The sequence below is a fragment of the Plodia interpunctella genome, chromosome 14 (genome assembly GCF_027563975.2).
Source record: "Plodia interpunctella isolate USDA-ARS_2022_Savannah chromosome 14, ilPloInte3.2, whole genome shotgun sequence".
Lineage (NCBI taxonomy): Eukaryota > Metazoa > Arthropoda > Insecta > Lepidoptera > Pyralidae > Plodia > Plodia interpunctella.
This window is the reverse complement of record NC_071307.1, coordinates 2,339,275-2,357,321: the sequence shown is the minus strand read 5'-3', so window position 1 is coordinate 2,357,321 and position 18,047 is coordinate 2,339,275. Positions and strand designations below refer to the sequence as shown.

Below are 18,047 nucleotides of genomic sequence, written 5' to 3'. Positions count from 1 at the left end.
CAAGGTCAGCTTCATGAATGACTGAAATTTGAAGGGAAATCAGTCTGCCGCACCCCTAGATATGTTATACTAATATCATAAAAATATAATATCTAGAAATTAGTTTTATCTGTCAGATTAGAATAGATATACGTAGATTTCATCAGAAAGTGGTAAAATAGACCCTAAATCTTTTCCCCTGGCAGACCGAAAAGTTTAAAATAGGTAGTTTCACTATCCACACTAGTGAGTATCGAAAATAAACAATCAATGTCATTGATAAATAGAAGGCTCTAGACCCATTGATGATTGTTTATTCTTCGATAGTCATCGATTTTACTATCGATACTATCGGAGAACACACACTCAACTGACTGATCGTGCTTAGTGCTTGGCAAGTTGGCACAGATATAATAAGATCATTAAATTGTTCTCAAATGTATGGTGCTTGGAGAATGTCTCCCACATTCTACAAATTCTTCTGGGTGAAGGCTACTTCACTTAAAATGCGTGAGAAAAATCCTAACTAATATTATTAATGCGAAAGCAAGTTTGTTACCTCTTCAAGCTCTATTTACTCAACCAATCTTCTTGAAATTTTGCATACATATAGTTTGAAGTATGTTGAAGGACATAGGGTACTTTTCATCCCGGAAAAACAAATGTTCTCGTGGGAAATTTAAGCGGGCGTAGCCGCGGGAAACTGATAGTAATAAATAAAAAATGAATTAATAGATAATATGCATTTTATATAGGGTAACATGTTTAATTTATTACAATATTGATTATTATGTGTAAGAGAGTATAATTTTTCACATATAATTTTAACTGCATATGGATGATTATAATATTGAAATACTGTATATATTAATAGCTCTATATAGTAAAGAAAATTTATCAAGGACATGATTTTTTTTAAATCAGCCTGTCATGCATGGATTAAAAACGACTGCACCATATTCATTAAAAATTACAATAAACAATTTATCAGTCTAGTATGAAAGAATTGTTTTGATAAGATTTCATTTCTCAAATACACAGCTATGTACATTCATACATGAATAAAGAAATTTATGATTAAAACACATGAGGCAATTTGATACCTTATTTTAAATGGTTTAAATTACATCAAATAACTACTATAATTTTTAAATATACATATATTTTTATCCGAGGTTTGAAAACCTGCTTTTTAGACTAAGAGAGAGCTCAAGAAAATATACTAGGTATGCCTTTTTTGAACAAAATGTTTCGCACAATATATATCCAACAGCCATACAGCCAACACAAGTGTCTCACATCATTACAGCACCTTTTGGCACATACAAAACAATCTCTTCTGAATTAGGTACCTAGTCATCCAGCACGGCCATAGCCATTTCCTTAGAAATGCTGTCAGACATACTATTCCTCCTGTTAACTTCTTGTTCATCATCTGACCACCAGCTCTCTTCATCATCCTGAATAAAACTAAGAAACAGATCATCTTCATACGTAGGAAAGTAAAATTCTGGTTGATCCCACTTTTCTTTCTTCACCGACCAATGTTTTGTCTCCCTCAAATGCTTCTCAAGATTTTTCGAGTCATCAAATTTTGTGTCACATGACAGACACTGTTTCAAATGTATCTGCCGCCGTATATAATTAACTATTTTGATTTTGTGATAAAAATTTAGGCCTTTCGTGAAATCTGTGAACGAAAACTCATGTTGCTTTTCCATGTGCTTTAAAATATTATCATATTCCATCTCCGTACTGTCACAGAGAAGACAGGTTATTAACGGGCCGTTTTCTTCCATCCATTCAGACCAATCTGGATCACTATCAACATTGGAATCATTGTCATAATCAGGCTTTTGTGGTGCTCGGTGTGCTGTTGATTGTGTGGGGCGATATTTACTATTTAGCTTAGTACTATTTTTCGGCTTCTGTTTATCACCTAAATAATTGACTAGAAAATATTTGTCATACTCCTTATTATCAGGATTAATCCTCTTATGGCCTTTCTTACGCATGTGCTCCTTAAGTATAATACGGTCTTTGAACAATCCTTCACAGTAAATGCATTTGAGATTTTCTAATTTAGATGAGACAGTGTCAATCAATTCATCAATAAATATAAGGTTGTCCGGTTTGGCAATATGGAAATTATGTTTTTCATATAAATGGTTCAAATAATTTGCTCTTGTAGTAGTTGACATATATCTGCAAAATAAACACTCACGTACATAATTTTTGTCTTCTCTCTCAAATTGATGTCGATCCAATAACTTTTCAAGCTTTGTTTGTTGTAAATTACTTCGTAATTCTTTCTCTTCTGGAAGAACATCACTCAATAAAAAGTACTCCTCATTTGGTGAAAGAGTGCCATCTGGCTTCTTGTCAAGCAGCATTGTTGAGCAGTAAAATGATAGACTTTGATCTGAAATTTAAATGGAAATAATTAGATACCTATTTAATAACATTCTTTAAGATAAAAACATTGTTCATTGAAGATTATTTGGCAAGTACGTTAAAATGTAGATATACTACATATATCTAATACTAAGGTCAAATACATAGGTCAAATCAAGAAAGAGGTCTTCGTGTAACTAACCTGCAAATCGAAGTCTCCAATATTTCAGGTAACCGCCAAGATCCGCTATCTGGTTCACATCAGCTATCACTAACCGATGTTCCATAAACAGGTGCGTGAGTAATTGCTTCTCTTCAGATGGTAAATGATACTTTTCCTCACACAATACACAAAAACATTCCACAGATTCATCGCTCTTGAAAATAGTAGGAGTTTCGCTTTTTTGATGCAGAGTTAATGGACCAAAATATTCTTTTTCCGTCCCAGACATTATGATCTTGGTCACTGGGATCACTGGATCCTCCGAAATTTAAGAATTACAGAATCACCAAAAATCTGTCTGATGAAGAAAAAATAACTAGAATAGTTGTAGGTACAAAGAGATATTGTATTGATTGACCAGATGGCACCTGGCATATTGACATTGACAATGACATCTATGTGAAAGAATGTTTATAATGACGTTTTATTTTTAAAAAGAAAGGGGCCCCAACAAACGTTTTGAATTTTTTACTAAATATTTTAGCCCACCAACACGAGTTGGTGTAAACGAAGTTAAGCGAAAATAATAAAAAAAGTTCTACTAATATTCTAAATGTGAAAGTTTGTGAGGATGTATGTACATGTGTATATTTGTTACTCTTTCACGCAAAATCTACTGGACGGATTATTATGAGGTACACGAGTAGAATATAACCTGGAATAACAAATATGGTGTCCCTTCTCAAAATTCCCACGGGAGCAAAGCCCCGGGGCACAGTTAGTAATAAATGAAACAGGAGGATACAGCCACTAGGCATTCGTACATGGCAAAATAAGCGCATAGAGAGCTTAGTGCTAGAGCTAAATTTTATTGGAAATTATTATCTATTTTACCCTTAGTGCAAAAGTTTTTCTTACTGCAAACCCAATAAAGCCGGACGGAACTGTCCCGCCCGCTGTAAAAAATCGGGATGTCCAACAAAAATCGGTACGTCCACATCCAGTGTTAGGCCTCAACTTCATTTCCTGTATCGCCTCATTATCAGCAAACCACTAAATAAGGATATAGGGTGTCTAAGTTGGCAAGATTCGTGCGTGACGTGATCATGAGACTCGAGTTCTGAAGTTGTAGGTACTGGTACTGGTGCTTAGGTACTTACTTATCTTACCGGAAAAATGTGCTTATCCCAAATCGCGATTTGTGATAGGTAACCTAACGTTTTATAAGATAAAATCTAAAGTCTACCAAATAGGTGTTCTGTGGTTTAGTTTGTATGTATAGATCATCAAAGATCCTGAACCTCAACAGGAGTGAGAGTCAATTACGGGACACAATTCATTCATTAGAATTTAATGGGACACTGCGCCAATGTTGGAACAGAAAGGTCTAATGGATCCGAATGGATTTACAGAGGCATGCCTAAGATTCGTTAAATAAACTTAAGTATTGAATATGTAATTAATAATAATAAACCAACAATTAGTAATTTAAGAGCGAAGCTTAACAATTGGTGCATGGAGTTTCTTCCATCTCCTCTCTCCATATCTACAACACTTTTAATTTTTTTTATTTGTATTTCCACGGGTATCTCTTTCTTGGACACCTTCTTCGGCTGTTTCTTTCTTCTACCTTCCTTTCTATCGTTTAAAAGCAAGGCATCGTATCGTATCGTAACTTAACCTAACATTTACCCTCATCTATTTTCAATATGGCCCTGAGATTATTTAAGGAGGAATCCCTTACCTACTAATTTTCCGAGAAATAATAAAATTAAGTGTAATTTATTACAGAGTTGTGAGTAATGTATGCTTACCGTCTCGGACTTCTAACCGACTCTGGACTCCGACGCTATGCGGCTGAGGAAGAAACCGAGAAAACGCTCAAATAATTTTTTTTTCGTGTTTTTATTTTTATTTTATTATATAAATTTATTGACTACAATATAAAATAATATAATGCTTTAATAGTATTAATAATTTGATATTTAATATTACATAACGATAATTAAATTGCAACGCCCTTCCAGGGCTCATTTTGTGCGCTTAAAATGTTACTTACAATAAGACAGTACACCAAATGAAAGCAATAAAGAACTATGAACTATGAACTAAGACGAGTTATTTAAGTATGCTTACCTGTTCATATAGTATTTATTGTATTTCACATATTTTTTTAAAAATACGAGTACGTTCCTAGTTATGTAGGTTTTGTATGGAACACGAATATACAGAGCTGAGAATTATAGGCTTATCATTCCATACTCGAAATGTTGAATTTTACGAGGAAACCATGTCATAACTGCAAAGGGCCAAAAGTTTGATCACATCCCTCAACATTGAGCCCTTTTAACTTTTTCAACCCTGTTTCGTAAAAGTTTCGCCAACAAGCGCCATCTGTCGTTCATGAAACATTTTATTCGAATTGCTCAGCTTTTGAGGCCTTGGCAAGTCAAAAGGCTCTAAACTGAAAGTAAAACGAATTAGGTCAATATTTTGTACTTTGAAACAGATTTAGTAACTTACTATCTATTGCCCGCGGCTTCGTCGTAGGCAACAGTATTTCTTCCGGGACCAAAAGTGACTAAACCGTGCTCCTTCATTTACTTTTGTTTGAAAAATAGTTGGGAAGTTAGGATCAGGATAGGATATTAGGATAGTTAACACTAGGATTTTCTATTAAGCGGGCGTTGATGATTATTAGACAATGGAAAACTTTTTAAGAAACCCACAGAAATCAAAGTAGAGTTCTGTGAAGCAATCTTAATAATTAATATATAAGTACTTGCATAATGTTGTAGTTTTTTAAGTCTATATACTAGATACCTAATCTTAACTTTTCCTCAAGAAAATTCACGTCTAAAAATATTTCCTTAGACTTGCTTCAATTTCATCTAGACCCGCCTGAAAAGTTTTTTATTAAAACATGTTTGCGAAAGGCAGCATCTTCAATCTAAATTTAAAATATTTTTATATCAAAGTCTCTTTGATATAAATATTTAAAATTAAGTACTTTAGGTTCATACCATACCATAAGTGTGAGAAATAAGTAGGTAATACCATTTATCAGTACCTACTAGTGATGGTATTATTGAATGAAATTTTAAGTAATTGTACCATGAATCAGATTTTTAGGTAGGTATATGTGCACCGTAAGAAGTACAGGATAGTACGGAGACGTCTTAATTATTTAGAAATTATACCTTCATAGGCATTTTTTCACGTCAAAATTCAAATTATATCTCACAAGAGAGCTACAAACTAAAAGTTACAACAATATAAATGCCTGCATTTAGAAACGACTAGGTACTCACAACGACTACAGACTGGTGAGAAGAAATGGCGAAAGAAACTCACACAAAGCGTTGGATTCTGTCATGCTAAAAAGGTTTACAAAATATTGTTTATTTTTTCTATAAATAGCACTTCAATCAAAGTAAGTACATACATAAAGTAGGTATAGAGTCAAAAAGTAGGTATACAAAAAAATATGACTGAGTTATCCTGCGGTTAATTTGCAAGGAATTTTCGGAAACATTTTATTTATGTTATAATTGGAGATAAAACACAACAGAGTACGTGAAAATAATTAGGGGCTTGTTGCTGTGGGACTTAGAAAAAAATGTTGGTAAAATACGTAAGATTCTTCCCCTAATATTTTATACCTATATATTTCAGTGAAAGGATGAAACGGGTTGTCATTTTCATTCAAATATTCCGAATAAGTAGATCGGAATTGATCATTTTATATAACAATAGAATTGATAGCAGGTACTTTATTGAATGAGTAATGATGTTTCTCCTGTTGACATTTTCGAGACAAGGGTCTTTTTAGGTATCTTATCTCTGAGGATGACATTAGTTATAAAAAGTATCTCTGCTGATGCTATTTATTCTCTTAGGAGTTCACCCCTCACTTCGATTTGAGAACTATTAAAATGTTTAACTAAATCGATACTGCTCGTTCGTAATAAATATAATTCGTACTTGCCTACTTTGAATTTTGTCAAAAATTTAGTCTGAAGTATACAATTATCGTTAAAATGTATTTAGGGAACGTAAAATACGAACGGGGCAAGATGGCGTAAACAAATAATGAAAAGGAGGAAAACTGAAGGAACTTTAAATTATGTTTTATGTTCTAGCTCCCCTCATGACTAAAAATAACAGTTTGTTGATGAACTAGGTTCATAGTAAACCTTCAACATATGCTCTGTATCAGCATCAGCCAATACAGAGCATATTACAAAATCATATATAATACAGAGCGTATTAAAGTATAGATTAGGAAGTAATTTTTTCTGTTTAAAAGTTCAGCTAAGAAGCCCAAAACCAAGGGTTGGCGTATGAAAGTAACCATTAAATTTTGAAGATTTTTGAGCAAAAATAATTATTGTAATGGTTTTCCTTGGACAGTTAGCAGTAAATGTTCATTCAAATCCATTGGAATTTGGCTGGTATCGAAAGAGTTTTATTTTTCATTTTATAATATACTAGCGTCCCGTTCGGAATTGCTCGGGTAAAACTGTAGTAAATTATACACCTAATTTTCCGAAGGAATCACACTAATTACTTATTTATTTAAAAAACTGCATCAAAATACGTTGCGTAGTTTTCAGTAGTATCCTTTTTATTTTTATTTTTGTCAAATCAAATTTACATTTATATAAAAAATTAAACGAAGTAAATAGTGTAAATACTCGAAATAAGCACAAACTTTGTATGAACAGATTCAGGCTTAAAAAGGATCGACGGTCTTTCGTGGGTCAAAGTGTAAAATTATTCAATAAACTCCCTGCAGAGGCTATGGATAAAGCGTATTACACAATTAACGCCTATTTGACTGATAAAAACGCTTGGATCCTCCCGACAACTTTGCCACTCCACACATGATCTCCTAATTTTTATTTTACTGTTTTTTATTATTTTATTCATAATTTTTATTTTTGTTATAATAATTCATATATTGTGACATTTACATTTTATTTGTAAAACATGTACGTGATTTGTGATCTTCAAGTGTCTGAATTATACTTTTATTTCGACGAATAAGATTTGTAGTTACGAAGTCATGGGAATCGAGTGTGTCATGCTCACTCTAATGGTCAATCTGGTGGTGGCGTCGTGGGCCGGGTCGTGAGGTTCCCCCTATTATGGTTGAGCTTCGCGATGGCTGTCCCATGCGTCAACTCGTGAACGGGTGCTACCAGAGGGAACTGGTCATCTCGTTTCTCATCTATATGTATATATATATATATATATTATAATCAGCACTCGGATTACAATGATAACCTGTTTTGATATACCTTTTGACTATGTACATTATGTACTTTTATATATTATTAGAAAAAAAAACATTGTAAGAAACAATAATGGTAAGCCGATCTGGCATGATAGGGACCAATACTGTTCAAATGAGTTTCTTTCGGCATTTCTTCTCAGCAGTGGTCGTTCCGAAATGCCAGTAGTTTGTAGCTTATGAGAAATAACTATAAATATTAAAATTGATGAGAAAAAGTGCCTGTGAAAGTCTAATTTCTGAATAAATGATTTGAATTTGAATTTTCAAGATCTAAGCATACATAACAGAATAGGGACAGACAAACAGCGGGTAGCGACTTTGTTTTTTACTATGTAGTGATAGTCATTCTACGCCACTATAAATACCACATATAAATTAAATTTTATTACGTGTCTGTCTTATAATATACATACTTACGTACTTACCTACGTATAAACGTTATTATAAAATATATATATCATACTTAAAGCATGTTTTATCACTAATTAGGCATTGACAGAACGAGACAAAACATACTTAAGCTTAAAATATGCTTTAACTTTTTTATATATAACAGGGTATGTTCTATATAAGAATGTAAGATACCTAGTTGTGTCTATTGTATCAGTTTTAAAGGGATGTTTCCCTCAAAGGGATGGCTTCCAAGTTAACCTTGTGTTAGGGCAAGGAATTCACTCAAATATACCTAAACCTTTGTGAGAGGAACATATGAGGTTAGTAAGACGATTTCAGGAGCTTTGACTTGAAATTGAAGGTTTCAACTCACTGAATAATTAAGTACAATTAGGAATTTTAAGTAACAATGAGATGAATGAGAGAACTATTCTATAGGCTATGTCAGAATATATAACAATATTATGATATACAGTACCTATCATGTATAGGTACCTTACGAGGTAGATGGAGCCAAGAGCGGAACTCGAGGGCCGGGCCAAGTTTAGTTACATAAAATAATAGATGTTGCCCGGCGCATCTTTCCCGTGGGAATTTTGAGATAAAATATTGCCTAATCTTAGATAATGTACTTTTCTAATTGTGCAAGAATTTATGAAATCGGTTCGGTAGTTTCGTAGGTTACCCGCCTCAAACATACAAATTCACAGTCACAAACGCTTACCTCTTTATATTAATAAAGTATAGATAAGGAACTGACTCCACACCAATGTTAGAAAGAAGAATATAATGTAATTACAATATGTAATTTGGTGTAGATTATTTTGATATGCTAAATTACCTACTTACCTAATTACTTACCTAATTACTTCTCCTATGACAGCCGGATGAACAGATACATTGAGAGCGACAGATACATATATGTATTATTTTCATACTGAATTTTGACATCTGTCATTGTAATCAAATTATATTTCACAAAAGAATAAGGTACATTTATGAAAATTTGAAGTGAAAATATTGATTTACCTTACTTTTTGTAACACCCAGAAACAAATATAGCTAACATTGATGTAATCCACAATAATATATAAATAGGTGATAAAAATATTATAAATGCGAAACGCTTTCGCGGCTAAACCGCTGAGCACATTTTGGTGAAATTTTGAATAGAATTTGACCCATGGTCTAATTTAATTGTGTGCGGAGCTGCGGACAACAGCTACCTAGTATTTAATTTTGTAGGCAAACAGAATGGAATATTTGCAAGTACTTTTGTCAGTCTTCTTTTATTACAGGTTTACAACGAACTGTATAAGATTTTATTATCAACACCGTAATACAGAACGGACCCAATGCTATTGAGAGGGAAAATTGCCTATGTTTATTAAAACGTGCCATTATACGCACCTGCGTCTTAAAAAGATATTAATGAAATTTGCCTAAATATTAGCATTCGCTAATAGTATATAAATATTAAACATAACAAATTTTTTTACAAAAATTTCACAAGCTTCTATTGTCACCAGAGAGATCTTATGGCATTTAAACCCTGACAAAAACCCATATCCGGTCCGTGCTTTAATCCGTTGAGGAGTTCCCTCGTTGGGAGCCGATATTGGATACACCATCAGCTTATCATAAATCATGTTTATCATAATAATGCATTGTCACGGAAACCGAAGCAACGTGGACAATTTCAACTCTGTAGGACAAGTAAAAGTAGAAGATATCTAACTTGCAAGATTTGATTACAGACAGACATCGGGACAGGTGAAACAAATAAGAGCTTGTAAAAAATGCTAGCTGTTTTCCTGACTTTGTCTACATTAGTTTTTAAGCTGCTAATAATTACTAGCTTTATTTTAGTCAGCTTTGCTAACTTTATGTAGATACTTACTTACCTACTTAGCCAAGGAGGTTTCGTAACTTGCTTTTGTGTTACATTAATTTGTTTATTAGATGTCGTAGATATGTAGGTACCTATTTGAAAATTGTTAGCAACAATACTTACAAACAATACTTAGCAAGTTTTGATCCAATGTTACTAAAAAAAATACTCTACGCACATTTAATACCGAGCGAAGCCTGGGTGCGCAACTAGAAACATACTGTTACTAAACTCATTCATCATTCAAGCCCTCATGAAATTTTATTAAAGGCACTCCCAAAATTCAGTAACTTCGAGTACTTGTATGAGAGGTGTTTTGAAGGTGGATGAGTAATATATTATATGTCGGAGAATAAATAAAGAAACCAGATCACGTATTAATCAGAGGGCAAGATAAAAGTTCCGATCGTCTTTTAAGAGTGGTTTTAATGTTGAATAAGATTGCGAATGGATATAGGACGTATCGCTTTACAGTGTTTGTTTGCGGTGTTTCGTCACGTCATCGGAGAAAATCCGTAGGCGGAGGAGAAATATAGAGAAGAGTTCTTTGGAAATCCAGGTACCATTACCGAATATGCCTGTCTGATTTTTGCCGTAAGAATCATTTTTAGAGTGACCGTTAAACATTGCAAATTGATTATCTACTTAGTACATAATATACGCTGCGATCGATTAAACATATTTTTGCATTAATTTACGCAACAGCGCAGACTCTTTACGCAGTAAGCGCCCAGAGAAACGGTCTAACTGCGGAAAGTACTCATTGAGGAAAGTAAGCAACTCAAAACTAAGTAAAATCGCCTCAAAATTGGGAGACTTGAACGGATCCAGCGCAACTACCTACCTATGCCGATCAAACGCTGTGACCGCCAAGATTAACTTAATGATATGTTTCTTTGCACCGGAAGCAGGTGGTTAGTTGATGAAAATGACTATATTAATTATTTGTTAGACAAAATAAAAAAAAGCCGGCTTTCAATATTCATTTTGCTACAACTTTTGAACGGCTGAACCGATTTTCATGAAACATGGCTAAGAACACACGGGATATAATTATCTATGATACAAAAAAATCTAAACGAAAATAGGTTCATCCGTTTGGGAGCTACGATGCCACGGACAGATACACAGACAGACACGTTAAACTTATAACACCCCTCTTTTTGCCTCGGAGAATTTTCAACAGGCCTCACTTAACTAATGTTTTTAGTGTCTATGATGTGAGTGAGTGTTAATTACCAAATATTGTGACTTGCGACATTTATTCACGCTTCGTATAAATGTCCACAATCAAAGTAAACAATATCATGTCTTCGCGGAATTTTAGTATCTACTACTTAATTTTATGTTTGTCGATTTTTATGGTTCCGTAATAAAGAAGAAACATTTTACTACAAGAACTATGATTAAGATACTGATACTAAAAAGTTCTTCCATTAATTGTTTAAGCCCCGGACGGACGATATTATACAAGCCATCTCCAATATAATTCCATCCCACTAATTTTATAAAGGCGAAAGTTTGCGAGTGTTTATCACTTCTCAACGCTCAAACAGCTTTGCCAATTTGTGTGTGTTTTATGTGAGATGATATTGTATGTAAGTTGAAGTGACTTCTGCACAAAGCTTTTAAAATTTTAGCTTTTTTACCTTATTGTTCTTTTACACTTTAACTTAGCGGGTAAATAAAAAATATCGGGTATTACCCGTAAATCAACATAGCAAGATGTTAGGTTATAAAAATATTTACCTTTATCGTGTGATATATCTAATGTTATTATATCATCGGGTAGAATAAAAGCTGGATATTATTAATGCATAATTTTGTCGAGGTTTGTTTGTTTCAAAAAACTTTGTTAATTTTATTGCACATAATAAAATATACAATGTGTACAGAAAGTAAAGAGTTGAACTTTTCCCATGAATGGGTCGAAAAAATAAAAACAAAGAGAGGGTAGCAGTTGTGCAAACAAATATATATATATTTTAATAATTATAAATTCGAGGTTATATGGAAAATGTTTAGTTAGTCTAAATGGAAATTTGAACACATCGTTTAATCCTTTTGCTCCGCTAAGACTGAGGTACCTACAGCAATTTTTCCCTATGTTTAAAATTAAAATTATATTTAATTTTATTAACCCAACGTATTAATAACTAAACTTCATTTCTTACTTTATTTATTTACATCGAAGGTTAGAGACCACACGTGCAAACAGACACATTATACCTTTCATGATAATTGATACGTAGGTATGTCATCCATTAATGTGTTTGTATTGTACTTAATATAACCGTTATATTTTGGCCTCCAAGTAATTTTAGTAATTTATATTTATTTTCGTCCAGTGATTGACAATATTGTTATAATTTCATTTGACAGGAACGGATTAAAATGGAACTGGCATTATTTTAGTGTAATTATAACTGAAACGGTAGTTTCAGGGTGAGTTGCACCGTCAAATTTGACGTTGATTTTAACCGGCGTGCCGTTGACGTTTAGACAAAATGGCGTACTTTGCGTTCTTCTTCTTAAATTAACGTCAAAGTTGACGGAGCAACCCACCCTTATTGTGTACATATGAAAAGTACCTACTATGCATTAAGATCACATTTTACGGATTTTTTTTTCATTAAATCTGACAGGTAAATTAATTACTTAAAGAAAACTGACAGTGACCTTTGATTTTCGCCAATCTTGGCTCTGTCTACTCAGTAAAGGATAAAAACGTAATACTGTATCTATATGTCTGACAATCACATAGGTATATTGTGCAATGCTGGTAACCCCGTAATGTATTAGTTTCGTCAACTGAATAAGACTATATTAAATGTATATCAATAAAACGAAAAATGTATTATCATGTAGGTAAGTAGTACATGGAAAATGTATTGAAAGAAGAAGATTTGACAGTTAGGAAATACATAAAAATAAATTAATACAAAGTAAAATTAAGTTTTAAACTAAAATTATGTTTCTAATAACAACCGATCTTTATATATAACGGTATGCGTCTTCTTATTTAGTCGTATTTCTCATGGTTGACTTTAATATAAATAATGAATGAATGAATGTGTGAATGAATGCTTTATTGAATATGAATGGTTGACCATTCTTTCCATTTCCTTGTGTACCAGTGGTACGTAGTACCCAGTCGTATCTAGTGATCTATTAAAACTACCAAGCATACATCAGTAAGATTGCTTAGAAACTCATGTGCCAAGATTAGGATTCTAATCGTACGTACGTTACGTATATTTTTTGTTAATTTTCTCTTCGTTTTTACATGCAATTTGTTTTGTTTGCTATTAACTATTCTCAAAATTGATGACTTTGCGATAATTCATATTAATACAACCCGACTATTATTTCCACGCGACGGAAGCTCTTGAAAATGCTAAATTAATAAAAGTAATTAAATAAGGTGAATGTAATTAATCTTATAAGATTAATTTTGAGAGAAAAATTGAAAAATAGCTTCTGGTCTGTATTTTTCCTGGTCATCATGATCCTCATAATATTTTTTTGGTAAAATCAACCCTCAAGAGGAAATTTAAACATGGAACGCAAAATTCTTTAGGTAACTAACCTGTATACAAAATGTTTTTAGCTTAAACTGTGACCTATGAAAAAAATCTATTCTTGCAACTGTTTTTTGTCTGCAGGTTAACTGGAAGAGATCCTTCCGTGGGATAAGTCCGCCGTTGCTAGTGTTTTTCTTATGTACCTATCTGTGTTTTCTTATTAAATGAAGTCATTTCAAACAACAAGAAATGTTAATCCATTATAATGCTCTTTAACGAATTTTTCAAATTCTTGGTTAATTATTCTGATTTATTAATTTTCCACATAAAAGTACATCAATCCTAAAATTTCGAACATAATGCATACGATTGCGAAAATTTGTTTGTTTTTTCCGCTTTCACAGCTAAACGACTAGACCGATTTTGATTAAAATTTGGTATGCTTATAGTCAAAGACCCCCAATCAAATGTACTACTTTAGCTATATTTATACTACTTTAGGACACTTTTTTTTTCAATAATCAACCCCCAAATGACTGTAATGAGGGGTGAAATATTGTATGAAACTCACGTCTATTCCGCTTTCGCAGAGTAATTCACGCGAGCGAAGCCAAGGGCAAAACCATAGCATTTACTATGCATATAAACATATAAACTTAATTCTCAATTCATTCAAATAAAATTTTAAAATATATGAAAAAAATATGCTCTGCTACCGCAATCACGTGAGTTTTTTGACGTCTCAAAACAATTGTTAATCGAAACAGATTGTATGCCGACAAATTCTGTTGCCCCGACTTCCTACAAAGTTTACACACCGATTAATGCAGACAATATAATACGGCCGTGCCTCTTTTTTCGACTTGCGGGGGCACTGCCGTGCCCCCAGATTGACCGAGGGAGCGAAGCGAGCGGGGTCTAACATTCTACTTGGGGCAAAAATACATTTTTATATGTATGTATGTTTGTAACGCGATAACTTTCGAACCGTTGGTATGATTTATGATGAAATTTAAAATGTATGTAGAGTCTGACAATAAAATTTTTAAGCTCGTTGGGCATCAAAATCAGTTCAGCCGTTTTTGAAATATTCACGATTTTGTAAAAACTCACCAACACTTTATTTTTTTTAACCAACACATTAGTTTGTAATCATTCTGTAGAGTCAACCATTGGTAGAGTGATAAACTTGTAAAACTAAAGCAATGTAATTAGAGTTAAGTACTTTTAGGAATTAGATTTAGTTGGGGAAGCTGATGAAATACACGTGTGTACCCCGGCGTCCTAGGCAAGCTGCGCAACGCTGCACGACGCGATGTGACGCTTTACGTTAATTGATTATTTCGACAATCCAAGAAAACCAAGAATCTTTTTGAGAATGTCATTTTTGTCTATAATTTTGCCAAGGGTCTCTATGTGTCTCTTAGTTGCTTCATTTGATATGGGACGATATAGAGTGATCCTATAATTGGGCTGAACCACACACCGCAGTGACAAAAGCCCACAAATACAACAACATATTGATATATCGCGCTGCGTCGTACTGTCTTGTCCTGTTTGTCGCTCACATTGGTCACGAGAGCGAGACGAGATGTAACTATGGATCGACGACTGTTTTCCATCCGTCAAATTTGATGTAACTTCCACTTGTAATCCAACTTACTTTGGAAGCAATCTCATACTTAATCGATTGCAAACTGTAGTTGTTGATAATAACTAGATAGAGAATTGTGGTTTTCTCCGCGCTGAAGCTTGTTCTCCCATACTTGTAAGAAAAAGATTCTTATTTGTTTATTTGTGTACACAACATGTCATGTCACAAACTACATGACTCACAGAAAATAGGAACATCAAACATAAGTAGCATTCGACATTTTCTATGTGACAAAATGGCACTGTTCGTAGCGCTTGTACTTCGTTCTCTTTACAGCGTTCTAGTGTTGTCACTATAGCCCACTATCGATAGTTGAGGCTAAACAATACTGGTAGTATCGATAGCTAACGAAATTATCAATATCTCTATAAGCAGAGATGGGTCTGCGAATCTTCCTTAATAGTCCAGCGCAAACTCATCTTTAAGTTGGGTTTGTGCCGGACTTTTTGTGGAGAAACTGGAAAAATACTGGGAGTAAACCAATCTATAAATGAATATAAGCAATTATGTTTTTTTAATCTGAGCTATCAAGCTTGCCAATCGATGAAGAAGGTCATCTAAGAAGTCTAAAACAAGAATACGAAATAACCATCAATTCTTATTTTCAAGGTCAGCTATCCAAAGTGATACTAATTTCCGGCAACACTACATCGTTCTACTACTATCAATAAATTAAAATCAAATCATTTATTCAGAAATTAAACTTTTGCACGTCATACTCAAAATTAAATAATATTTACCAAAGCTACAAACAAAAGATAATCTAAAATAACGAATAGTATCGAAATCTCTATCGATACTATGGTTTTCCGTCAACATTACAGTTTTCTACTTCGTTCGCACATTCCCAGAACAATAATGTATCAAAATATGAATTTATTCCAGAACTCAGATAAAAGACGTTCCGGAAAAATCGTGAGTCGTATATTGTTAACACATGTGCGAATGACGTTGAGCGTCGAGACACACTTGAATTAGAATGAGGGAGATGTGTTTTCTCTTTTTTTTATTAGACCTCGCGAAAACAACAAATGTTTACTCTTTACCAATATTTCTTAACCAATTTAGATAATACTTTAAAGTTCTTTCTAAATCGACTCAGATTTGATAAATCCAATTAAAATAAAAGGTCAAAAACCCCAATCCCCCAACCGTAATCCCACCTCAATACTCGGGACAGAAAGGCTCATAGTATTCTGATCGCTGGTATCGATAACACCTGGGTGTACGACAGATGCAAATTACGTCATCTATTTGCTCCCACAGCTGACGTCTGATTTTTATGACTTGATTTATCTATAACTTAGAAATTTTGTTCGTTGGCATCACTCAGTAGAGACTAGCATGAGATTTAGTGAGAACATATTTTTTTATTAAATATTTCGTATGTTTTATTGAACAACGAAAACACATACAAAGAAAGACAGTAAAAATGAGACGAGTATGAAAATAGCAGAAATTGTAATCGTCTCGTCATCGACAAAATTTATATGGGAAATGATCGTACCAAAAATTTTCCACATACATTTTAATGTTGTCGACACGTTTACGTTGTCGCAAATATACGCGCTAGTCCCAATGTTCATTGAAGACGTGTTGAAAGTGGCCAAGTGTGAGTGAACTCGCCCGTGAAGGGTTCCTAAATATTGATAGTACAAAATCATTGTTAGCCAGAAAAAAAAATATTGTTCATTCGGCTACGGCACCCTAATCAGTACTTGGCTTTTAAAATATCTGAATCATAATTTCACCAATAAGACAACTTTCCACCCAGCTAAATGAAGTTGTGATTTTGAGTTTTTTAGCTCTGTCTACCCCGTAAAAGACAGAGTCGTGATACTGGAGCCCGAAACTCATACAATCGAGTTCATATCACCATTTTTCTTCATATCAGACATAGTTTCTGCATTCACAGAAAATAACAATCGAAAAGAATTCAAGAATCAATTGAACGCATTGTTCGAACTTTTTCGATTGTGAATTAGCTTAAAATCTTTTGTAGAAAAATGACGAAAAAAATCTTTATTTCATAGAGAATAAGGTTCCGGTATAAATTCAAGTAGCAAGTATTTTTCCTAAATAAATTAGGACATTTCCTCAATATCAAGAGTCGAAGCTATTTTATAGGCGTATATTGTATATAAGTCTCCTTTAAGATCGCCATGGGACAGCCCTAAGCATGACGTATTATCCCGCTGAGATGATAAGAACAGATTTTACGTGAATTTGGGCCACGACAGGGGATTTCTTCTTATATTATTCGTGTTGTTATATTTTCATTATATTAGTAGCCCACTATTTTCTTATTACACTACTAATATACTTATACCCTATAAATTGGACCGCTCCATATTATATTGTAAAAGTAAGGGAATCCCACAGATATAAGAACTCAATGTAATGTACTTATATCTGTGGGGAAACCAATTATTGTAATTTTGTGTTACTACACATAGGTTTTTTTAATAAAAAAGAGTAATAAATGGATTAATTCTTCAGTGGATGCCGTACCAGACGATTAAGGGACACAAAGACAAAGAAAGCGAAAGACGACGAGCTAACGGAGCCAAATGAGACAGACAATTCGGCGTTACTTCCCGGCCTTTTTTTTTTGTTTACCCAGGGGAATGCTAGTTACGCACTGAGTGTGGGACTCCTAGGCCGCTAGTCGGCCCAGCCTACCCACTAAACCCCTGGGGCGTTTCCACGCTGCCGTTATGGGGGACGTCACGGGGTCGCTAGGCATTTCA

General features: G+C 33.7%; 1 protein-coding gene across 1 annotated transcript; it reads right to left on the bottom strand.

Moving 5' to 3' along the window:
* Positions 1-707: 707 nt before the first annotated feature.
* Positions 708-2,943, bottom strand: LOC128675524 (uncharacterized protein). The gene is made up of 2 exons (XM_053754985.2): positions 2,576-2,943; positions 708-2,401 (listed from the first exon to the last, which is right to left on the bottom strand). The coding sequence occupies exons 1-2, from the start codon at positions 2,823-2,825 to the stop codon at positions 1,332-1,334; spliced, it is 1,320 nt and encodes a 439-aa protein (XP_053610960.1). The 5' UTR covers positions 2,826-2,943; the 3' UTR covers positions 708-1,331.
* Between the last annotated feature and the right edge of the window lie 15,104 nt (positions 2,944-18,047).